This window comes from Periplaneta americana, chromosome 2 (genome assembly GCF_040183065.1).
Source record: "Periplaneta americana isolate PAMFEO1 chromosome 2, P.americana_PAMFEO1_priV1, whole genome shotgun sequence".
Taxonomy (NCBI): domain Eukaryota; kingdom Metazoa; phylum Arthropoda; class Insecta; order Blattodea; family Blattidae; genus Periplaneta; species Periplaneta americana.
The window spans coordinates 163,650,657-163,676,796 of record NC_091118.1 but is presented as its reverse complement, the minus strand read 5'-3'; the positions used below and the strand labels follow the sequence as shown (position 1 = coordinate 163,676,796).

The following is a 26,140-nucleotide window of genomic DNA, read 5'->3' as shown; positions in this document are numbered from 1 at the left end:
TACTAAACCTTTGTGTTGTACTAGTAGACTGTATTGTAAAACTCTTCTGTGTGTAATTCAACTAGACTGTGACTATAATTGAGGCGATCAGAAGCAAAGAGGTGCAAGTCACTTCAGTTATTTTCAAGAAAATGCAATTAAAAGTTACTAACCTTTCGTAAATTCCGTTGAAGTTTTAATTCTAAATGTTAATGTGTGATGTGATTAAAAGATATATCCCTTTACCACTGAAATTTTAAATGCTTTAGTTTACCCTGCATCCACTTACATCATTTTTTTAGAAATATCACTTACACCCCTTTGCTTCTAACCGCTTCAATTAAGACTTTATAGTACTATTAAGATTTTTTTTGACATGTTCCATATTCTAGCTGTGAAGCAATGTAAGAATACCATGGCATGTAAATAAATACAATACAATATAATATAGGAGTTGAGCTGATCACAGTAACAAACATCAGGGAGATGAGCTGTTCATATTCCTTACAGAGCCGAAGAGCTGACTAGCATTAGACTCAGTAGTAGTGAAATAGTAGTATTGTATTTAATAACATTGTGGCGTTAATGTAAACAGTTTTGATACATTTTAATAAGTTGTCTGAAATCATTCTTAATGGTGAGTATATACAGAGAGTTCCTATTCAGACCATTCTCACTCCAAACTCTACCTAACAAAATCAGTTGGCAGGCAGCGAGTGATCATATGCTGGTGTACAGACAAGGCCATATACAGGTCAGTCCCACTCCACCCCTTATCGCTTAGTTTCCTTGGTTCGAGCGCTCTGCACTATTGTCATTAAACTGGCAGAACATTACTACTTGGGACCGGTCTGCATAGAAATTCTGTGTACTTCTGTATTCATTGGAAGCAGAGTCTTACAGTATTGACTTTCTTTATCTTTGTAGGGGTAGTTCGTCTGAAGCAACAATTCAACTCTCGCCTAGTACAGAAGCTGTAAAGGCTCTGAATACCTTGGAGTCACTGGTGAACAGCAAACATTACCAAGAGCTTCGAGGTTCAGTGGAGCTGGCTGTGAAATATGTAACTGACCCAACCAATTCTCTCCACAATGCGTCGTATGTGTTGGGGCTCCTCGCCACAGACCTATATCAACAGCAGTACCTTTTAGTTCTTAAGGTAGGCCTCACATTTTTCTCATAATTTTGATGTTTAATGGAGTCCCAATGTGGTGATGGTGGTGGTGGTACACTATAAAATCGTGTATATAGACGTGTTTTATGAATTGTAGTACTGTAACTTATTCCACATTCAGTGAATTATTCATTTAAATGCAATACTTATTGAAAATAAATTAACTGTACTGTTAGTGCTTGCAGTGATTAATACTTTGCCAATGGAGAACATTTATATTTAGTTTTGCTGTGATGTCAAAGGATGTTTAGCCTCAGATCATGAAAAATCCAATGATTTTTAAAAATGGTCATAATTCCTGCATGAAACAGTATTTATAACATATTTTACATGGGACCCGGACGTGAGTTTTCTATATTTTCAACATATATATTTTTCATTTTTTTCTCTGGAAATATCAAAGATATCTGCTTGGAATTTGTTATGTAGATTTACAATAGTACAATGAATAAATATTGAAAATTGCATTGAAGTTGGAAAAGTAGTTTGATCACAATAAACATTTTAATTCTGGATAAAAATAAAACAAAATTAAAAACAATGTCGCATTCAGATACCAATATCTCTGGATGTATTAATAACATGGGAGAATTTGTCATTTCCTTGTATCAAGAACGAGCAGAAAATTATTATATGCCTAAAAATAATTACTACTGCTAAGATCATTATACATGGAAAATTAATTAATAAAATTGATACAATTTATTAATTTATAATTATAAAATTTCATTAATTATTAATTTTCCATGTATAATGATCTCAGTAGTAGTAATTTTTAGGCGTATAATAATTTCCTCCTCATTCTTGATACAAGGAAATGACAAATTCTCCCATGTGATTAATACATCCAGAGATATTGGTATTTGAATACATTGTTTTTAATTTTGTTTCATTTTTTTAAATTTGCATTGAGATCAAACTATTTTTTCAACTTCAGTGTACTTTTCAATATTTATTCACTGTACTATTGTAAAATTTCATGCAGGTATCTTTGATATTTTCAGAGAGAAAAAAAAAAGTATATATATGTTGAAAATATATAAAACTCATGTCCGGGTCCCCTACAGCAATACAGCATGGGTCCGTAAAGATTATGTCATATAAAATGCAGCCCGCAATACATAGCAAAGGGGAAGGTAGGAGAGGGAGGATACCCAAACTGCTTAACATTGAATGAACAAGTGATTGCTAAGGGGAGGAAGATCATGCCGCCTTACCCTTCTGCCCTGTTTGTGTATTAAGGGATTGACTCGTGAGTCAAGAAAGGCCAGTATGATTATTAGATCTATATTATATTGAAAATTTTATTTCTTACGTTAAAATTTGGAACAGTATTCACGTAAATCATACCTCATAAATTTTGTAGAAAAATACTATTTTTGTCATTAAAAATTTTTCTAATTTCCAATAAAACAAAAATTCATTTGACATTCACCTGTTTTTTTTTTCTCGTGTTTGTGCCAACCACCTCACTGCCAGACTCCATCGTGCAGACTTACCTCAAGTGTTGTACATAAAAAATACCTACATAGTCCAATTGAATGAAGCCACACAGTCAGATTGAATGAATCCATTCATATACCAGTCGAAAGTTTACAGTTTTGTTTTTTATTATTATTATTTTGTATACTTGTGAATTGCATGATGAAATTTTGTTCGAGCAGAACAGTGAATAAGCAAAAAAATTTCATTTGCCTTATTATTGTTATAAAAATAATGAAAAAGTTCTGAACTGATGGAATTACACGAAAAACAATAGGCATATGATTCTATAGAAGTAAAATTTATTCTATAAATACAATTGCAAAGAAACCAAAGATTTACACAAACTATAATGACAAATTATACTCAAGGAATCGTCAAGTGATAGAGATATTTCAATACTTTCACATATAATTACACTTTTGCCTATGGGAAGGGCAATGCAGTGTATGGTAACCATTTGAAACAGTATCAGTAATCAGTCAACTCTTGATTATCTGAGTGCGAATTAATCAGTTTGCAGGTTAACCATGGAGCTTTTTTTTTTTATCCTCGATATATTTTGTATACTTGTGTCCCTCAACTCAGTTTTATGCAGGCTTCGCTCCAATATCGGTAAGAAAGAGAACTCTGTCAAAAATCGAAAAGTTTTAACGGACTATTTTGGCAAGACGTAGATCTTCTTGAAAGCGATGAAATTCAATTGTTTGTAGTTTTATTGTTGTGGTAAAACAGTTTATGACTTTGGATAGTGAATGATTCTAGTGCTTCAGGACATTTTCACATACGTAAGTTTAAAATGAACCTTAATTTTATCATGTCTATGACTAATTTTGTATTAATTGAGTTTCCACTTATCCATGGGGTGGCTCCCCCCATTACCACTGATAACCGAAAGTTGACTGTATTTAAAAACTTAAAGAATTAAATCTGTCAGCATACAGATCTATCAAGGTATGCACAAATTTTGTGACTTAAAGGCATTCATGTGTATATATTTTTTTAAAAATCCGTAGATGGGTCATGCATGACAGAAACAGAGGTAATAAAATAAAGCCCCCTGCTTACCTGACTGTGCCACTATAAGGTGAATGGTAAGCATAACACTCCAATCGTTTGTAACAATGAAATTAAAATATATGTAATTAGTGGGATGATAGCAGAGGAAACGGATGTAACCCAAGAAAATTCATCTTGCTACTGTACAGTCATTCCGCAAAAATCACACTTTGGCTCATCAGGATTTGAAACTGGATCTCTCGCATCGAAAAGCCAACTTATCATTTGGCTATTTATGCGCTAGTAACGTACAGGGTAATAGAATTATAGCAATCTAAACTAATGATAATTATTTAATAATGTAAAATATAGAATATTAAATACAAGAAACCCATTTTTGTTAAGAATTTTTTGTTTTATGTACTGTACATAAAATTGCAGAGTTAGAAATATATATTTATAAATATATTTATTGTAGAAAAGCATGTCGTGATTTTGACGTTAAAATAATCTATTTTAATAATACTCTTAGTAAGTACAGGTATTTAGGAGTAGAAAAGAATATTTTAATGTACGTAACTTACAGAGTTTTGTTATAATACATTGTTCCTGCATTTTATTAGAAAATATTACAGTGGCCATAATGCTTAAAATAACATTACTGAAGTCCAGGCTTAACAAATAGAAGACATATAGTAGAAAAAGTTGTTAAATATAGCTCAACCTAGATAGTCTCTCTAAAAAGTATTCTCCTTGAACTGTTGTGCACTGGTACAGTTGTTAAAACAATTATTGAATTAATGTGACTGTACAAGTAGCTTCAGTTGTACCATACATTTTAAGCAATGCTTAAGCATATGAACATACAGTACAGCCTCGATTATCTGTTTTAAAGGATGGGACATAGTGAATGGTTAATCGAGAAAAAAAAAAAAGATAATCTATATTATGAATTTTTATGGACTCTGATGCCATTTAAGATACTTTAAATAGTTGATTATTTTTTCTGCATTTTCTTACAACTAATTTTGTTTTTTTTTATGTTCATTCTAAATTTAGTAATTATTAAGGAATGTTCCAGCAAGTGGATACAAAGTGAAATTGTTTATAATAGTCCCAAGGTAGAACTGAACGGAAATTACATGCAGCAAAGTTACGCGATTGTGGTAGGCACAAATCACAAAGTAAACAAGAGTGGTTATATGTCATTACACCGGGGACAGAACAACTAGAGGCTTCAGTGACGTCACTACAGAAGAGCCCACACACAGCAGAATTGTTCATTTCAATACAAACTGAAAACGTTGACCACTTAATTTTACTGATCCAGCTGCGCTCTCACAATACAATAACTTCCATTCAGAAAATGTTTTGCAGCTGAATGGTACCGTACCTGCTAGTGTGGGAGGAGGGGGTGGTCGGACTTCTTAAAAGTAATGATCTACAAGCTTCTAGATGTTCTGTCCCCAGTGTACTATGCACTGTTTAAAAATCGCGTCCCCTTTTTAGGCGACAGACAATCTTCAGAACAGTCAATCAAGGGATAGATAATCGAGGTTCTACTGCAGTTTAATTTTCAAGTTAAGGGAAATAGTGAATTAGAGGTCGGACAAGTTTGAGAATTTTTGCATAGCATGTATTTATTATATAATGAATGAGAATTGAATATGTCATTTAAGTATAACTTCTAGTATGACATTCGTGGCCTGTCTTTGAATTTTTGTATGTTTAATACTTTACTATTGTATGTTTAATGCATGATATTAAGCTATATAAGAATGATCTTGTATTTTGTAGCAATACTAATTGTAATCCCTTCTCCTTTGCTTTAGAGAGAAATTTTATACATTATCATACAATCATCTTTTTGTATGATATGTAGAAAATTTTATTTACAATTTTCTTAAGTACTGGTAATATTAGAATTGCATGTATGTATTTCTGTATGTGGGATTTCCCTTTACAAAAATATTTCTATTAATACTGGCACTATTAGATGTTTCATCGCCATTCATACAGAATGTGGCACAATATGAATCCTTTATGTGAATTACAAGTTCTTGTAATGTACAATACTTAAAAAGCTATCCTTCGAATATATTAGGGTATAAACTTCAGTTCATAGGAATAGTTTGAAACTTTATTTTAACAAATCTTTCTATACCTTAGGTATTTTTTCGTATCAATGTGTGTCTCGCATCTTGATCATTGGAAACTTAAATTTTCATTGACTTAAGTCATAATTAACATCCCTAATCCTGAGGTATCTCTTGTAATATCAGTAAACAATATCCCGAAAGAAAAGGTAGGTTTAAAAAATATATAAAACACAGTTCTGTCTTTAAAGGTGGAATAAGTATAATAATACTGGACAGGAAGTACATGTTAATGGCGCTTAAAAAAATAAATAACAACCTATAGCAAAAATTGGGCTAATGTAAACAGCTACAAAGAATACATTTACTTTCTCATTAGATGAGACAAATGTTACAATTATTTCTTCGTATATACAGTATATCACAATTACTCTTGATACCTAACATTTGTAAGATCACAGAATTGCATCATCTTGCTTAACAGCCTTAAGCACCTGATCGGCTTCGTGTTTAGGAAAACCACAAAGACTACAATTGAATAATTTACTGAAAGAATTCAGGAAGATTGGCACTACATCTTCAATTGTAACATTTCGACCTAATTCTCTTGTCAAAGAAGTAACTTCCTTTCCTTCAATACCACAAGGCACAATATGTGAAAACCACTCTAGATCAGTGTTACAGTTCAGAGCAAGTCCATGAGTGGTAATGAACCTGCTGCCATGAATACCAATAGCACATATTTTACGATCACCAACCCAAACTCCTGTGTGAGGTGAAGTTTCTGCTTCTATTCCCAGCTCCTTACACACGTCTATAACAGTTTGTTCAATTGTACTGACATACCACCGTATACTGGGTTTGTAATTCTTGAGGTTTAGGATCGGATAAACAACAAGCTGTCCAGGTCCATGGAAAGTTATGAGACCACCTCGATCAGTACGATGAAATTCAGCCCCCAAGGCCACTAACTTATCTTCTGTTTCTTGAGAGTACTCCTTTGACCTAATTCCAATAGTATACACAGGAGAATGTTCTACTAAAATTAGCGCATCATTAATAATATTTGCCTCTTTTGAAAGCTTATGACGATCTGCCAGTAACTTTTGCAGCTTCAGGGCAGATCTATAATTCATATGACCAGCTTGCAATACTTTGGCAATTGTACCCATTTTTACATGCAAAAATGTGGCGTGAATATGTTATTAGACCTGCCTTTCTTCTTCTTAACGTCTAACGTCTTCTGTAGTTTTCTTCGTTAAATGTTTGTAAAGTAACAGGGAGGCCTGCACAACAGAAAACTTACATACAATATAATAACTCATACAGACGACAATTTCTTGAAGAATGAACGTTAATCTCATCTGGAAATATATTACTACATATGAGAAAACATATCTTTATCCCAGTTAGATCATATGTAGGCAATAAATTTTGTAACTGATTAATTTTTCCCACTAATTAGTTGAAAGTTTTTTGTAAATTATAATAGTATTTTATAGGTTATGTTATAAAACTGCAAATTAATGAATGGAAATACATGAGTGATAATAAGAGTAATAATTAAACTTTATATTTAGTCAAGGCGATCATTAAGCTATGTTCGTTGTCACATAAAAGTTATGCTTTAATAGGCCTATTGTATATTTTAATATCGTGTTACTTACATAAGCATCAGTAGCAGCGTAATTTTCTTGAGCACTGGATAATATTTGGGTGTTCCAATCACTTTTACGGACAGTGTCACTTTTATCAAGCTTCATTTTTAGCTAAAATAAGTAATAATACATCATATTATAGAATGTATTAAAAAATAGTCTTCTGCTTTTACAGAGCTGAAGACTGTCTGCTAGAGGAGATAAATAGATAGTGTGTGATTACAGAGCAGCCATTTTATGTTTATTTTTTTTTCATATCTGAATGTAATTACACTAAAGTAATGAAATAATAAAATTGTACTTGTCATTAAGAAACAATTGAATAGCTTTCATATTACGTCGATAAATTAATCCAATTTAACAATTTGCACAATTCATTCAAATAATTATACTTATAGGTTAGGGTTGGATTATGAAATCTATGTATACATGCAGTAACTGTAAAAAACAGTTACCCAGATTTTATTTAGAGTAAAGAAATACATGCATGAAAAGACATGAAATAATTCGTAAAACGTTGTTTATCTTCACTGTGCAATAGGTTAAAATGTATTAATTCGAGGTGATCCTTGGGCTTTTTTGCCTTAAGCTTTCGTTAGACCAAAAATGTTACTATACTCATTTTCTTAAATGAGTATTTTCCCTTACCAGAGATACACAGTGAGAGATACAGTAAAAATGTAGCAACAATCGTGGGCCAAAATTATTTGTTTCCATAGTTACTATAGAGCAGAAATAACATGTGTTACAGTTATTTGCTTCCCTAGTTACGATGAAGATCTAATTATATATTTGTAACAGTGTTTACCATAACATTTAAATTCTTGAATTTGTTTTGTGTTACAGATATAATTATAAAATTACAAGTCTCTCTTTTAACTTGAAAGTATGTGAGGAAAAATAGGGTATTTAGAATAGCCAAAGAGCAGTAATGCACATAGACTTATTCTTGGAGATACAGTATTACCATTGATATGTACGTTAAAAGTGTTCATTTCGACACATTCCTTCATTACTCAGGTATGTGACAGATAAAATAACACATAATACTTCTTACTACACTGTGATCCACTGTCCACACATGGTGTGTAATGAACAGGAAGTGAAGAATAAGCAGATCAAAATTGGAATGATGTTTAAATAAATGAAAGGTGATGTTTTATTATTACTATAGAAGCAGCATCCTTCAAAGCTTTTAAATGGACGACAGCTATGATGATGATGATGATGATGATGATGATGATGATGACTATGACGATGATAATGATTATAGTAATAATAACAATAACATATTAAGATTTATTCCATTACCGGTACTAACTTAAATATAACAACAAACAAAAATTCTGAATATTAAGCATAACTGATTTGAAAGTAGTTGTAGTGGTTCCAGTCAATTTATCGGTTATGTAGGTAATACAAAAATAATGCAAAAGGTAGAATCTACTAATATTACAAATATTTGACATTGAAGTCTTCAATAAAAATCTTTGTGGCTTGACATAGACAGACCACCAATAAACAACAGAGAAAACAATTGACTGCTACAACAAAAACGAGGATGATGATGATGATGATGTAGTTACTACTTAAGTCCTAAATGCTCGTAAGAAAGGAGGACAATTCGTACCGGAAATGTAATAACTGAAAATACCACATACAATTATGAGGTATTTTCATTTACATGTAAGCTTTCTGTTATTAGTTACAATTAATAAACTTCAAATCTCCCAACTTTACTTCAGTTTAAAGTCAATAAAAATGTTTAACTTTTAGTCCTATTATATTTTAAATATTAAAAGTGTTGTGAAGTGAATCGAAATCAAGAAAAAGTCAATAAAACTACAACCATAATATTTTGCAATTCATTTTGCGTAATTTTCAGAAAAGTCTGTGAATATGTTAGAAATTTAATTTTTCAGTCGTTGACTTTACTACTTTATATATTTTGTTAGGTGTTAACCTTTACATAATAAATTGTGTGATGTATGAACGTTTTCGTTGACCATGTCAACATCATCAGATACACTCTGTCATTTTATAATATCAATACTCTCAATGTTATCTACACAATTCACATACAATACATGTTTACTGTCATATGAAGGTAAAACCTATTAAAAATTATATGAATTAGTTTTATAATGTTGAATTGTGGATACCCCAACTGTCAACAATTAAAATATACTTATATTATCATGGGTATATTCTTTGCAAATCATCACATGTGAACGATAATATGAACGATGTAATGATATGAGGCTAAAAGTAAGATAAAGTATAAAAATGATGAGCTAACTCTATTTAATGCTTTACTATGCATGTGGGGATTTGCAAATTTGCAAATTTGCAAATCCCCACATGCATAGTAAAGCATTAAATAGAGTTAGCTCATCATTTTTATACTTTATCTTACTTTTAGCCTCATATCATTACATCGTTCATATTATCGTTCACATGTGATGATTTGCAAAGAATATACCCATGATAATATAAGTATATTTTAATTGTTGACAGTTGGGGTATCCACAATTCAACATTATAAAACTAATTCATATAATTTTTAATAGGTTTTACCTTCATATGACAGTAAACATGTATTGTATGTGAATTGTGTAGATAACATTGAGAGTATTGATATTGTAAAATGACAGTGTGTATCTGATGATGTTGACATGGTCAACGAAAACGTTCATACATCACACAATTTATTATGTAAAGGTTAACACCTAACAAAATATATAAAGTAGTAAAGTCAACGACTGAAAAATTAAATTTCTAACATACAACCATAATGTCTATATATCTCTGTAGTTTCATTATCCATATCTTATTTGCTGTGTTTTTAAGCTTAAAAACATTCAAGTTTTCATAAAATGACAGAATAAAAGAGAAAGAAATGAAAAAATGAGTGTGGCTGTGTCGGGGACACAACTGTGGGTTTTACGTGAATACATATCGACAGATCTAGAGTAGATCTTTCATTTGGCATCAAAATCAGGGTGCTAGCACATCAAAGTCAAAAAATATATATCTACTGTCCGAAAATTTTCGCACACGCCCAAAATAGCTGCCAGTTGCCATGAGCCCACACCAAGTTAATATTTGCATTGTAGTAGTATACCCAATTGAACGAGACCACATTTATTTCAATAAGTCACGAAGTTATAGTGTTGGAATGGATCACCCTGCAATGTTACATCGCTGTTTCTATCCTAGTACCCCATATATAGTTCTGATTTTAAAGACTTATTCACGTAAAAAAAATCAAATGAATCTGATGATCATATAATTTGTGATAGGGAATAATTTCTCCTATCAAGAACTTAATTTTTCCAGATAGCTAGGTGTTAGTAAACAACCAATCAGAGCCAACACCGCACCTTTTCTACAATGTTAGTGGTAATAACAAAATTAAAAGACATTATAGAACGCCATATTGATTATGGAAGGTATTACTTCATTTACATTACAATAATCTTGAAAAGTTATTACTTCATTCTTAAATATAACAAATGCAGTGGTTTACTTACTACGTGTAATACTAATCTATCCAGACTCCAATTCTGATCACAGTGTAAAACTTCATTAGCAAAGTCTCTCAATTCCACTACTCTTGATTCAATAAGGGGTTTTACAGTAACTCCGAAATCCCGACTCAGTTTCCATAAGTCACTGAAAATAATATTATTAAATGCAAATATATCAATTCTGTGTATAATAAATAAATAAATAAATAAATAAGTAAGTAAGTAAGAAACATATTAAACTTACTTTTTAATATTAACTCCAATCAGTTTCACCTTAGGATGTTGAAGCAAATGTATAAATGCTACTGGCAGATTCCTCATACAGCAGACCTAGTAATAAAGCATTGTATTAAGTTACATTATGTTGTCCTAACGTTTTCAGTCATTATCATCAAATCCAAGATCCACAGTTGACTTCTTGTCTCATAGAACGTATTTCCGAACAGGAATCTCTGGTAATTATATAAAAGTAGAATGACTGCTTTCATAATCAATATTATTACAACTTCTACAAGAAGTAACCTGTATGGTCATGGTCATTACTTACATGAAAAAGATGACAAATTTTCTCATTAACACAGATTTGAATCAGTGCAGTTTTACCACTTCCAGTTTTGAAATCAACTGGCCACTCCATATCAAATCCAAGCATCAATTTATCTTCAGAGACAGCCTGACTCCTATGCATAATAAAATACATGTTACGTCATGTGAAGAATAAAGAAATGTGACATCACAATACAAAAATTAAGTATAACAAGGAAAGATTGTGACCTAAAATGCGCGACATTTTAATGAAACTCATAGCAAATTGTAGAGTTTGAAGAATATGTTAAAATTCGCTCAGCGTGCAAAACTTAGAAGTCTTGGGTTCGATTCCTGGTGCCGGAACGAATTTTTCTCCAATAATAGATAAATATTTTACATTACTATAATATTTAAATTCTGTCATTGAATTTCACAGACATTTCAGTCCTCATTAATTCTAATCTGCAAGACTCATAGTCCAGTACTGTACATGTGAGAAATATTTTTAAAATGTGAAATTTGATGAATAAAATATTGATATCATGATAATGTTAAAATAAATACTCAACTGTAGAAAATGGTAAAATAGAAGGTGGAAATATTGAAATTTGAGCTTAAGTCCTCTCATGTACACTAATTTACATTATCATTTGCCTGCATAAATTTCTGGCAAAAATAATGTGCAACTAATGGATAGTCGTGAAACATGATAACACTGTTTCAAAAAGTTATGTTTTGAAAAAAATGGGTGACTGTCGATACGTATAACCTATAAAAGTATGGGTGTATTATTCAAATCGTAAAATATAATATGAGCTTCAGTAAAACATTACATTTCCAAGCCACAATCCCTCCACATAAGATTATTATTTTCGGATCTGGTATATCAGAGCTACTCTTGATTTTAAACATAATTATGTGCAAGGGTTTTGACGTTGTGCAATGCAAAAAGGCTAGAATTAATAGGCAGAGGAGAAGTTCATGATGAAGACTAAAATGAAAAAAAAAAAAAAAAAAAAAAAAATTGGAACAGAAATGGAGGATTGAAACCAAAGTAATTGGATGACAATTGTAAGGAATTACAAATGTAGAGTTCCCAAATTTAAAGAGATACAAAAATGTTACCAAATTGTAAGTTTCTATGGCCCATAGGTAAGATATGTAATCCTTTAAGAGTAAGTAAAAATATGGTTGGTCACTAACATCTTTCACTTACTGTACTTCAACCACGAGAAAGTCTTCGGGGACTGAGCCGAAGCGGGATAATGCTGTGAATGAATGTTGATGTCATAAGGTCACACACGTGGGTACTCTTATCTCTATTGGCTAGCTCTCACAGCACAAACCATAACATTGATACACACATATTGATACTACCCTAGTTAAGATCACGGTTAATCTCCTGGTCCTTTAATCTCTCCATACAGGAAATAACATATGGAGGAGAGTGCATGGTTTTTAAACTGACGTTATAATGGTAATATCGTCTATCTACTTCGTTCCAATAGATGACACAATAGTAAGCACATTCCTTTCACGGTTGATCTCCTGGTTGGAGAACAGTATGTGCCATAACCTTGGACTTTGTTAGTTTGGCAGAATGGAGAATCCATTTCTGAGCTGAGGGCACATCCGATTATAGTGTGATGAATTTTAAATATCCAGAAATGGTCTGAGTCCCTACCATTCAGTGGCAAGGTTTTTTTTTTAGTGCTGTAAATGTACAACATGGACCTCCTGTCTTTACTTCCTTTGTGAGGAAAACCATACTAAATATTTTTATCACCCTTTGCCAAGTTGGAATGTACAGACTTCGGATCTATTGGAAAAAATGGTAGCCAATCGAAAAGTATGTTAATAAAATTCAAGAAAACCATACCAAAATCCAAATTAATAACCAGCATACTGTATTTGCATTACAGTATGTAAATAACATGTAATTTGAATTTATTATATGACCATGATGGATCATATGCGGATATTATGAGGAAGGCAAAAAATAGAAAAGATTTGAGAATGCTGGGTTTGTAGTGAAAAACCTGCCATTTGGCAAAACACTATGTATGCATATGACTCTGTTGTTTTATACATTGTCACTTGATCTAGTTTTGAATATAGTAATGCCTACCAACTCATTTCTTAATATTTCTTCTGTGCTACATTCTCATATTCTTCACTTCAAGGAACCATTAAGTTGTAGACTTTCACCAGTAAATGCTTATAGTGAATGTTAAATTATTTAATTAAACGAAAAAAAAAAAAAATGTGTATATACATACATACTAGAGATTTGCATGGGCCAAAATTTTTAGGCCCGGTCCAGTCCAGCCTGAGCTGAACCAAACCCGAACCCGATCTAAAACCTGAGATTAGCTTATAATTATCATGGGTTTTGGATTGAATGGGGCCGTCTGATGCTTATCTACTAATATAGTATTATTCATCATGAATAAATTGTAACATATTAATACTATATTAGTAAGCATCAGACGGCTCCATTCAATCCAAAACCCATTGTACTCTGCTTATCGGTCAAAACCTCAACAAAATGAAATTATAATTATCAACCCGAGCCTGACCCGAAACCCAAAGACTAAGAGGTCAGAGGCCACAGGGTCAGGAACAGCTGCGAGAGAGATCACTCAAGTAGGAGTATGAGAAAGAATAATCTCCCAGTTTCCTAAGTAAAATGTCTAAGACAGAGAAGAGATGAAACAAATGCCGTTACAAAATATGAAGTCGAACTAAACACTAACTTACGATACTGATAGTCTACTTTTCTGGTTGGTTACCAGATGCACATCTAATTGTGCATGAATTAAAATCTTCGTATTATTTTTTAATCGATATATAATTTGCGAAAAGAAAAAAAAAAAAAAATGTTTCTTGCAGGCCCAAACCCGACATAGTGAATTTCAACCCGAACCCATGCAGACCTCTAATAAATACATAATACACATATACAACCTCTCTCTTCCCCCCCCCCCCCCCCCGTGTAACAGGTTAGGTAGGTATTAGAATTTTATATGAGTAAAGAATTCTTACATTAATTCTTCACATATTGCGCCACATTCTCCTACTGTTGAGCAGTAATTTATTGTGCCTTTGAATCTTAGGAGTGGTACATTACTTGTAATATCTGTAAGACTGTCTGACTTGCTATCACTGTCTCCTCTTCGAATCGTAGAAGTAGTTGCATCCTGGAATGAAAGACGCGAGTAATATTATTTCCTTGCTTATAAATTGAGCACTAACACATTATTTTAATCACTAATAATTTTTTTATTTATCCTAATTTCTTCCTCTCTCTCTCTTTCTCTTTCTTTTTAAGAGGCCAACTGATTAAACAATGATCATAAAGAGAGAGACCAATGTAGATATAAAAATTTGCAGCAAATGTTCTTTTTCATACTTTATCATGATCTTTTTCATGCATTTATAACTATACACTTCTGAATTCTAGAGAGATCTGTATTTTATATTACATTGCAATATTACTGTCTAAAATAGTATCAAGGAAGTCTAAACAACTCACAACATAAATTTTGGTAGCATGCGTTTTCAGTATTGCTGTTATAAAACACTAGTTTTGATATTCTGTATACGTAAAATAATTTATCCCAAGCTATTGGGAAGAATTCATGTTAGTGTCTATTTGAAAATTCATTTATCTGGTAATTTTCAGTGCTTTAGTTGGACCAGAACGCACTGGTACTGACTACTACCGGTACTCAAGACTGGTGGTAAAATTTGTTGAGGGAATACCGAAAGTTTCCAGGTTTGCTAAAATGTCATAATTCGTACCTTTACTCATTTTCTTTATGATATGAAACTATTTTAACATTTAATATTGATTTAAGTTGTTGACAGAAGCATTTAATGTGCTTATGTGTAAGAAGGAACTTTTTCCCTTGCCTTGTTTATGCCATGGGCCCGAAAATCCATTAGTACACTGGAAACCTGGTAGCTAACACAGTGGGCTTGAAATGTTGAAAATACTCCAGATAATCTTTCACTTTTATCTTCTGTTAATACGATAGCAATACCCAAAGCGGAATGTAAAAGAGTTTTCAACTCAGTGAACGCAATATTTTAACTCCAATTAGGTGCTTCTTTTGGTTAAATATATTGCGTACTTAAAGTTTATTAATCTAACTGGACCTCCTCTAAATCACTTTGATCAACTGTCGTACATAAAAAATTCTGCTTGTGTTCTGATAAGACGATCAGCAAATGGCCTTTTCTAACTAAACATCTGATCATTTCATAACTTTCAGACAATAATATTATTCAAAATGGAGATTCTCTCTGGGATATCTTTATGATATAAACTGTTTTCACATATGCATTTTTTTCTTCAAATTGAAGCTGCTTTAGATATTAACTGAATGCATAAGCAGGTCGTTTTATTTTCTTTTACCTCATTATAATCACCATCTTCGTCATTTTCATTTTCTTTTATTCTTCCTTTGTCTTCTTCATAAGCCTCATTCTATTTTCATCATCATCATCATCATCATCATCATCATCATTATTTTCATTGTTCAAACATAATGTCTGTTTTATTTTCAAACTCGTTATTAACTCGTTATTAACTTGTTAACTTAGTTTAAAATTAATGTAGAATTAGTGAAAAAAATTGTAGATATTCAATTTAATTTGCGGTAATTCGAAACTTTTTAACGAAATGTTCTAAGTTTTTATGAGTTCTGCACAATTCTAGTAAAATCAGTATCGATAATTACTACATAAAAGTGTATAGTGAGAAAGTAGGTTACATAAATACATATTACACCATTTATTTTTGAACTCTGAACAGTAGTTATTTTTCTTTCTCTTATGGTTGTTATCTGTCGCCTATAGAAGAGAGAATATATGGCTTTTGGATCAGTATGCCCAACTTATACAGCAAGACGTTGTTAATGCGAATCTAATGATGGATTTAGTTTACTTATTTGTAGTCCAGTAGCAAACAAGTGATTTTTTTGTGCTTTTATATGAAGGATGCTTAAATTGTATTGTCATATGACATTTATTTTCTCTGTTTGCTATAGTGCATTTTAACACATTTATTATAGATGCTTTAACTAATAAGCATGTGACATACAGAGGATTTTATTGACCATTTTTACGCGTAAAGTGTACTTACTATGTACTGGCATTAAAAATGGACAAAAGAAATAAGTGATTCAGTGTGCTTGAATATTACAACTTGATAGATAAAATTTTACTTGTTCTTGGATTTATTGAAAGGTTCACCTGAAATAGAAACTATTTCTTTGAAGGTGTAGTTATCAGTATGCAGACTAATGAAGGACTGACCTGTGGGAAGGTTCGGAGTTTGCTATTGGAAAAGGTCACAAAAATATTCACATTCCTTTGCTATCCAGAATTGGTGTGGAAAAAGTGCCGGTGCATAGGGCAACAAATGTTTTTCTATCATGCAAAATTAGTTCAAAACCAGAGTCATCATTTGTTATAAAATATTTTTAACTAATGTAATCTTCATCTTACGATGGTGGATGACGTATATATGTCCGTTGATGTGACATATTAATGAATTTAAATACTTTTTATAGTCACAATCATGCCATGGTATGAAAGAAAAATTTCACAAGTTTTTTTCCCAACCATAAGCAGTGCTGACTAGATCAGACGCTATGGATAGTACTCTATAACAGAGTCGCCAGTATGAAAGGATGATTCCAAGCCTTTGGTGTGAGACGAACTCGATAGCTCAGTTGGTAGAGCACCTGACCGGAGTGCAGGAAGTCGCAGGTTCGAATCCCGCTCGAGGTTGTGAAATTTTTCTTTCATACCATGGCATGATTGTGACTATAAAAAATATTTAAATTCATATTTTTAACGTATAAAGAATGTCATGAGAACATGATAAATGAAATGCTCTGTATGAATGCATTGTTGTAATGTCATATAGAAACAAATTGACTTAATAAACCTATATTTACCTTATTTCTTCCCAATCTTCTTATATTAGTACTCACTGAACTTCTTTAATTCCCTACTCTTATAAAAATATTTTTTCTCCTTGTTCTTCTTCTGTTTCTCTTTACTAGGTATGTAGTTTCTTTATGAACTAGGTTTTGTTCTAACATGCATGCAGACGAGGAGATTACCAACTCCATAGCTTATTAATTTTTCTGATGCTCTGTCATGTCCATCTGCATGCAAACTGCAGTTTTTGACTTGCATTAATATCAGTGGGCCAGTTCAAAAGGTAAACAAGTCAAAATTGGAAGTTTTGTTAAACCTCCATTGGAAAGCTTCATGTTGCTGTGAAAAATGAAAGGCTCATTGAAATTACTCCAAATTCTGTTAATGATGTTTTGTATATAATACAGGCTAAGTTTCAAATTGGAGTATGTTAATTGAATTTTTCACAACAACATGGAGCTTTAAAATGCAGTTTTCTCAAAACTTTAAATGTTAAGTTGTTTCTTTTTTGAACTGGTCTGTTGTTGATATACATAAATTGATTTTGGTTAACCCTTCTCTGTGTTATGAATTTATAAAATTGAAGGGTAAAAAAAAAAAACCATAACTTAGTCCAAAAAATGCAAATTTGAGATATTAAGCATGTGGTGAGTGTATTGCAGCGGCCATCTACTGAATTAGTTGTTAGTGGGGGGGGGGGGGGAAACATAGTCCTATGTTATAGGAGTGGAAATTTTCAGTTTTTTTTCATAAAACAATCATAGTCCAAAGACTTTTTTTGTGAACAAAGCCATCGTCCAAGACGATGGTAGCATTTACAGATATCCCATTCATATCATCTTGAAACATTTAGGCCTATCCATACAATTTTAAACTGTAGCAGACTGCTTCTTATGTATGCGGCAAAACCCACCTCAGAGAAAATAGTTTGCACGTGAATAATTGTTGTATTAGTTATGGGGTCATCTTTAGGTGCAGAAGTAACTCCATTGAAAAAATGTAAGGAACAAAAGGAGAAGAAACAGGATATAATAAAGAAAAAGAAGATTAAAGGAAAGGCACATTTCAGCCACAACAGAGAATTTTTTCTTAAAACAATCATTGTTCCCAATTACCTACATTTACACATGTATTTCTGTTAGGCAATTTAAGTTATAAATATACTTCAATTTTTTCAAGTTTCTACAACACCTTAAGAAATGGCATGATGAATTCATACTTCAAATGTCAACAACACCCATGCCAGATAATTCTTTGCTTCTCCTGAAAATTTATGTTTTTGAACTATGGTTGTTTTTGAATAAAAAAAAAAAAAAAAACTTCAATTATTTCCATATACGAATAGTAAGTTTAATTCAAACATATTACTCAGCCTTATTCTGGCGAGATTTGGATGAGAGTCCATTCAATAAGCCTATATTCGGAGGAAGAAATTTATTCTGTCATTGATCAGATATTTGTGCTAGTTGCTATTTCATGCCTGTCAGATTGGGAAAAGATGATGATGAATTGATAACAGAAAACTGATGAAATTATAAAAAAAAACTAGAATGTCTTGAGAAAACATGTTCCACCAGTTTTTGATCACTATACAGTAAATTGAATTTGAATTCAAGATTTTAATCGGGACTCCAATGTAGTTAACTATAAGGTTAAAGTTAAGGTAAATAATAGCTCATGTATAATAATATCCAGGGCCGCCAAGAAGGGGGGGCAAAGGGGGCATATGGGCTCGTGAGCGGAAAGGGCCCGTCAGATTAAGTAGGTCTGATTACTTTTTATTATCACGGATTCATACCAGTACTGTAACATTTTGTAAGAACATTTGTTACATGAATCTGACATATTAACCAACAATAGTAGAATTAATACAAATTACCACTTCATTATGTAAATGTTTAACTTTTAGATAATAGAATATCAGTTTCCCTCGTTAAAAATCATCGTCACGACACTTGAGCACTCCAGGATTTGCCTGAAATATGTTCCCGTTGCTTGTACCAAATACATTCAATTGGCTTGTCCTCTTAACTATCAACCCCTGCCGGCCCACCGCAATATGCTAGTGGACTCTCCCAAATTGCAGTATTTTCAAAACTCAAGAATGGAGAATGTGTTCCCATTGACTGCCTAGTGTGGAGTGAAACAAATCAGGGAAAAAGTACAGTGACTGATTTGTTTCACTCCACGCTAGCCGTTTCTGGGAACACATTCCCCATTCTTGAGTTTTGAAAATAATACTGGAAGGACTCTTGTTCCGTCACTTAGAAGGTTATTAGGCAGGTTGGGGGTAATTTTTCGAACAACACATTCAATGACACAATTTGTCTGCCACTTTTTATAGTTTTCCAAGGTCGCATGTTATTTGCCATTACTCAGAGTTAGGAACTGGTATGTGTAAATTTGTTTCACTTGCACATATTAACACATCATTTTTACTATTGTTTGCTTGTTCTGATTCAATACTACTGTTATCAGAATTTTTTTCTAAACAGCCACAACCATCAGTATTCACTTCTAAGCATGAACTGTCTTCATTTTTGACAACCTGAACAGACGGACTTGAGATTGGTTTATTTTCTGCACAGTCACTAGCAATGCTCAATTTCACACCAACTTGAAACAAAACAAAGTGAAGGAAATAAAAATGTATTCAGAGTAACAATGTGTCAAGAAGGATTGAGTAACCTTGGCCTCCTTAGTCTGGAGAGCGATCTTGCTAGGTCTTTAAATTTTGATGATATAATTGATGATTTTGCATCACTGAAGTCAAGGAGAGTTGTTTGTTGATGTTGGCCTGCAAGTTAGAAATTACAGTTGTTTAAGAATAGTGTTTTATGAAAACGAAACGAAACAAACGACAATGAACGAAACACTATGTAGGTCCTACTGAAAAAGAAGCGTGATGACTATAAAATATTGTGATAATGTGAAATTTTGCTCAATGTTTTCAATGTAACAAAAGTGTATATTTTTAGATTCGTATCTGTGTATGGGGTTATCTTTTATTTATTTTGTAAATAATTATTATGGTCAAAAAATTGGTAACTCGTCATTTTTAACTTTTTTTTCAATGGGGCCCGAGCACATTATTGCACAGGGGCCCATAAATCCTGTTGGTGGCCCTGATAATAGCGGTATAAGAAGTGCATAATAGTGTTTGTATATCGTCATTATCATGATCATAATCATCATAACACAGTGATGAATCCAGCTAAAAATGGTCAGTAGCTTATTATTCGTATGAAGTGCATATTTTAGAATCAGTCAAGTCATTTTTGCAAATTAAAAGAAACGATACATCTAAACTTCTAAAAAGTTATCAATTTCGCAAATAAGAGTGACCTGGATAAAAGCATATAGACCTAACATTTCTGACAAGCGAAATAGTTCCGACAAAAATTGCCCTGTTCAATATTACAGTCCTATTAAATTGTCAAAGGCTATAATAATCTACAAGTTGAAGTCAAGGTGTGCAAGAAAGTGACTTCTGTCAGAGCACTGAAAAAGTGAAAGTAATCATGCAGTACTGACGTATGTGTGAATAAGTGAAGGAATACTTTTTCCAGCGGAGGTACAAAAAATAAGTAATTGGTCAGCTAACGGCGCAATTTCGCTTAGGCGCCCAGCTCAACACCACACGTAGGCCTACATATAATTTAAAGTGTATTGCCTATTAGACCTACTTATGAAACTGTGGCAACAAAAAGATCGCTATCTTCGATTTAATTCAGTTATTATAATAGAAGACGTCCCTTTTCACTCCTAAACTCAATTAATTTAAAAAATTCGAAAATGTTGCTTACAATATCATATGATTAGGCCTAATCATTCAGTGAGTAACAAAGTAACTGCAGTTTGTATGTCTAATAATATTGTGAAGGAGTGTGTGAGCTTATTTGCATGCATACATGGTTTAGTTTGAGAAACCTGTTCATTTGTTAAAAGTAGAGTAATTCTCCAGAAAAGCTACACTAAAGGCTATACTTCTTTTTTCCGTTTCAGTGGCTTTTGTTACATACATAAAGTCATAAGCGGTTTTACTTAACTTACTTGGCGGCCACAAATACCTTCAACGTGAATATTATTTAGTGTCATACATAATTTATTACTTTAAGAACGTATGTTATGCCATTCTAATCTCTCACGTTTTCTAACCTAAAATTATTGAAATTTAAAGCTAGGGAGCATTCATTGTGTTCGTACTAAGAGCAACATTTTAATGTTCATATGGCAGATTTTATTGAATGTTATACAGTCAAACTGCTAATACTGAAAACTGATATATGGAACACGTTTATTACTAAAATATTCAATGAACCAACAAATTTTCCATCATTAGTAGGCATACTGCGAAGTGCGAACCAATATCAACGTTTACATTATTCTGTCAAGATACTTGTAATTGTATAATAAAATTCCTTTTCAACTCATAGTTGTATTAAAATGATTAGCATTAAAATGTACTGTGTAATATACCAAATCTTCCATCCATGCTGGAAGTTTCCTGTGGACACTGTGTTCAGCCATTTTGTATTTCCTTCCAAATTATAGTAACCAATCCGCTTGTTGTTTGTATAATTTTTCTGAAACAAATTGATAATTAAATATAATAAAAAGCTTACTATATAATAAAAAAAATATATACATTAGTTGTGTTGTTTTACAAGTATAATATCACGATAAGTTCAATTTGTATTAGCATACATACACGAAGGCCCGGCAAATTTAAACGACACTTATGGTAGGGACTGACAGATTTAATGCCTCGTTAATTTCAACACGCATAGTAGAACGTGAAGTGAAAGTAAAATGGAATCGTTTTCTAAGTTAAGATGAAAGTGGAACTAGGATACAAAGAGATTTGTTGAGAAAAAAAGTTTTAAAAAAGAAATAAAATATCTTTACGTGCAGGATCGTGAAAACGGATGTATCGCTACGCCTCTACCGTATATAGCAACAGTCACAGACACACTACCTCTTACTAACATGCTATACTAATATTACGATCACGTTCATTTTTTGTTGACATTCTATCATGTACCTTATATGATTTTCTACTCCCCCACTCCACCCTCATCAAAGGACCCAATGTGGGTTAGTGCCCTAGATTTTCTGTTGTGTACAATTTTATTAGGTAGCAAGTGACTTTTGAGTGTTGTTTAGAGTGGAATGTACGCAGCATAATCTCCAGACTTTAGTCATAGCCAAGTGACCAACTACATCACGACTGCAGCCCTGCACTGACTTCAGATTGACATTTTTACATGTGGGGGAAGAGTGAACATTTGTTTCAAACAAACAAAACACGTGCTTCTGACATTTACCCCCACGTCCTTTGGTTGCCAATCAAGAATTCTATTCACAGGAAGAAGTTAAGAATTGAGTGGAAGTGATTTCGTGAATGTGCACATATTTTTCGTTCTGATCAATATGTTTGTAACCAAAAAAGCAAGTTTATTCAGTGAAATCTATCGATGCTGATTGTAAAGAAGAGACGACTATGGTGGTGTGTGACGCAGAAATTGCTAATTGGAATCATTATCTGACGTGTGTACTTCTTCTGGTGGTTTTCTGCTTTTCCTTTGGATCTCCAGTGAACAATAGAGGTAATGAATTTTTCGTTGTAATTATACTTCACAGAAAGTTTCCTGTATTATCTGTCTTCTAGAAATTTAAACGTAGTCTGTACATTGTTTGCGTGATTTTGTGGCATATGCAAATGAAACATAAATCAATAGGATTTAATTTATTTTTACCAGAACTTGGCACAATTTCACGTATTTGTAACGAAAAGGATAAAAATAGAATCTTTTGACATTTATAAATAAATTTTGCTATTATAAAACAATGTGAAAGTGTTGCTTTTTCCTCTGACGATGAATCGTACAGTATACTGGTACGTTAAAACTTTTGCTATGTCGTATTCAGTAATGTATAATTTCGATTACATTTGGTAAAAAATGCTGAAAGTTTTCAACATGAACAAGATAGCATGTGGTGGGTGCATTTAAAAATAATTCATCTGAATAAAACAAGTGAAACTAATATAGCATTTTTTTGGAAGGTGAAGGTAACAGATATGCTAGTTAATGGTATTACAGTTATTCTCTCTATCATTCGTTAACAAAATATTAATTTTCTTTCTTTCTCTTTCTTTCTTTCTTTCTTTCTTTCTTTCTTTCTTTCTTTCTTTCTTTCTTTCTTTCTTTCTTTAACCTCTCCTCGCATTACCGACTTGCAGTACAATCCAGTATGGCGTAGAGGAGAGTATTATTTCTTGACCAACACTAGACAGGATCACATTGCGAGCCTTCGGGTCGTATTTGATTAAAACATCAATTAATTGTTTTAATTTGTGTGACAGTAATTGAAACAATATTGCTTGAGAATTTTATTTATGAGTTTTTTTTCGCATTTCGTCGCTGTGTGTTTTTAAAAAAGATTTTGCAGGAGAAAGAAAAAAGCTTTGTTACTTTTAATTCCCTTGATTTTCAAAGCTACTTTCGATATAATTTCAATCATTACAAGATAAATGACGAAATTATACGGAAAGTAGCTTTCGAAATCTAGGCAATTAAAAGTGGCAGTGCTTCTTTCTTTCTCCTGCAAAATCTTATTAAACGACATAGCGGATTTTGGAGGTTCAACAACGATTTATAGGCCTAATTACTTTATTTATTCTCAGAATAAGCCTATTTAACTATTTATAAATATTGCACTAAAATATATGCACATGTGTAACGAATAAACATGGTTATCACTATTAACGCCATTGATGCAAGTGCCTAAAATTAACACTGATGTTCTTGTATATGTCAATATAGGCTGTGTTTTCTTTTACTCTATGTCTGCCTTTCATTAGATGACTAATAATTTGTTTGAATTCATCCAGTCTGTTGGCATTGCATTGCAGTTAGTTTTTAATGAGTGGGAATGCCATACTTTTGACCGAAATACGATAGTTTTGAGCCGCGAGTCTGGCATCCGTCCCTAACCTGTGCGTCCGCCGAAACCACTACTGCGTACACAAGACGAAAAAACCTCTAGAGAAGGAGTTCGCAGATCGTAACAGACCAAGTCATACACTATCTTGAATTGATATGATGGTGATGAAGAAGAAGAAACCATTGCTTTCGGGACAAGTAGCTTCTGTGTTATGTTTTATCGCCCAGCATAACATAGATGTAAATTAAAGGTAAAGTTATACGCCACAAAGGCGCTTGTAGAATATAAAGATAGAGCTCCATGCTTTCATGATCTCGGCACTAGAACGAGATGGTGTGAAATTGTATTTTGTACTTCGAACTGCATTGGATTTGCTATGTCTGTAGCGTGGAAAGGTGGTATGACTTGTCGAAGAAATTGAAAGTAGTTGTTACTCTTTTAAGAAACACCTCTCGGTTCTGAATTCGATTTCCGTTACGGAACTTGTATTAGGGATTGCGTAGGTGACTTTTGTCTTATGTTTGTACTGTGGCTATGTATATCACATGCCAAGTAAATCTCGCTATTTGTGACTGTAGGCCTATGATGTTAGTGCATTTTCCTCGCCCACACCAAAATGATCAGGAGGCAATATAAAAGATGAAAAAATAATGGAAAGATCTTAATTTTTAGGAACAATCGAAACGAAATCTCCCTCCCCCCTCCAGTTCTAGTTTGGAGAAGCAGGTTCGGTAATCAAACTTCCGAACTTACTCAATATACCGGTGAGAAATGTTCTATTGATATTTTGTTATAATAAAATTGTAATGGTTTGTTAATACTTGAAGCAAGTAAAGAAATAGGTTTTGGAAGTAAATCCCGAAAAGACAAAGTATATGATTATGTCTCGTGACCAGAATATAGTACGAAATGGAAATATAAAAATTGGAAATTTATCCTTTGAAGAGGTGGAAAAATTCAAATATCTTGGAGCAACACTAACAAATATAAATGATACTCTGGAGAAAATTAAACGCAGAATAAATATGGGAAATGCATATTATTATTCGGTTGAGAAGCTTTTATCATCCAGTCTGCTCTCAAAAAAGCTGAAAACTAGAATTTATAAAACAATTATATTACCGGTTCTTCTGTACGGTTGTGAAACTTGGACTCTCACTTTGAGAGAGGAACAGAGGTTAAGGATGTTTGAGAATAAAGTGCTTAGGAAAATATTTGAGGCTGAGAGGGATGAAGTTACAGGAGAATGGGGAAAGTTACGTAACGCAGAAGTGCAGGCATTTTATTCTTCACCTGACGTAATTAGGAACATTAAATCCAGACTTTGAGATGGAGAGGGCATGTAGCACATATGGGGGAATCCAGAAATGCATATAAAATGTTGGTTGGGAGGCCGGAGGTAATAAAACCTTTGGGGAGGCCGAGACGTGGATGGGAGGATAATATTAAAAGGATTTGAGGGAGGTGGGATATGATGGTAGAGACTGGATTAATCTTGCTCAGGATAGGGGCCGATGGCAGCTTATATGAGGGCGGTAATGAACCTCCGGGTTCCTTAAAAGCCATAAGTAAGTAATGGTTTGTTAAAGGAGAAAACGGTTTTTTCCAAGTACTCTGTTTTGTAAAGGTGAATAATAGTGTAAGATTGACAAATTCGCATGAGCAAGATTACGGGACGTGAACAATAATCAATCGGACCAGCTGCATTGAGAGTTGATACGAGTGATGACGTTAAATTACTCGCAATTAGATAACAGAAATATATGGAGTTGATGGACTTTCTATCCACGA

General features: G+C 32.8%; 3 protein-coding genes across 6 annotated transcripts in view; 2 read left to right on the top strand and 1 right to left on the bottom strand.

Moving 5' to 3' along the window:
* Nucleotides 1-22,702, top strand: part of Epg5 (ectopic P-granules autophagy protein 5) — an 84,733-nt gene extending 62,031 nt beyond the window's left edge. For 2 of the 3 annotated variants that reach the window (XM_069818763.1, XM_069818764.1), the window contains exon 36: nucleotides 907-5,588. In XM_069818763.1, coding sequence (XP_069674864.1) covers nucleotides 907-1,162 — 256 coding nt within the window. In that variant the 3' untranslated portion in view covers nucleotides 1,163-5,588. Of the gene's footprint in view, nucleotides 1-906; nucleotides 5,589-22,567 lie in introns of those variants that run through there. The other variant, XM_069818762.1, reaches the window with a different exon arrangement.
* Nucleotides 6,073-21,962, bottom strand: WRNexo (WRN exonuclease). 2 transcript variants are annotated; one of them, XM_069818767.1, is made up of 7 exons: nucleotides 21,881-21,962; nucleotides 14,492-14,646; nucleotides 11,466-11,598; nucleotides 11,163-11,248; nucleotides 10,922-11,063; nucleotides 7,398-7,499; nucleotides 6,073-7,016 (listed from the first exon to the last, which is right to left on the bottom strand). In XM_069818767.1, the coding sequence occupies exons 1-7, from the start codon at nucleotides 21,929-21,931 to the stop codon at nucleotides 6,957-6,959; spliced, it is 729 nt and encodes a 242-aa protein (XP_069674868.1). In that variant the 5' UTR covers nucleotides 21,932-21,962; the 3' UTR covers nucleotides 6,073-6,956. The 2 variants fall into 2 exon arrangements, with proteins under 2 accessions (XP_069674868.1, XP_069674867.1); XM_069818766.1 differs by having other exon boundaries at nucleotides 21,869-21,946.
* Nucleotides 22,703-22,880: 178 nt separating the features above from the next.
* LOC138694747 (trypsin-1-like) overlaps nucleotides 22,881-26,140 on the top strand; it is a 58,973-nt gene continuing 55,713 nt past the window's right edge. Inside the window, exon 1 of the mRNA XM_069818765.1 lies at nucleotides 22,881-23,010. Within this exon, the coding sequence (XP_069674866.1) occupies nucleotides 22,905-23,010 (106 nt within the window). The 5' untranslated portion in view covers nucleotides 22,881-22,904. The remainder of the gene's footprint in view (nucleotides 23,011-26,140) is intronic.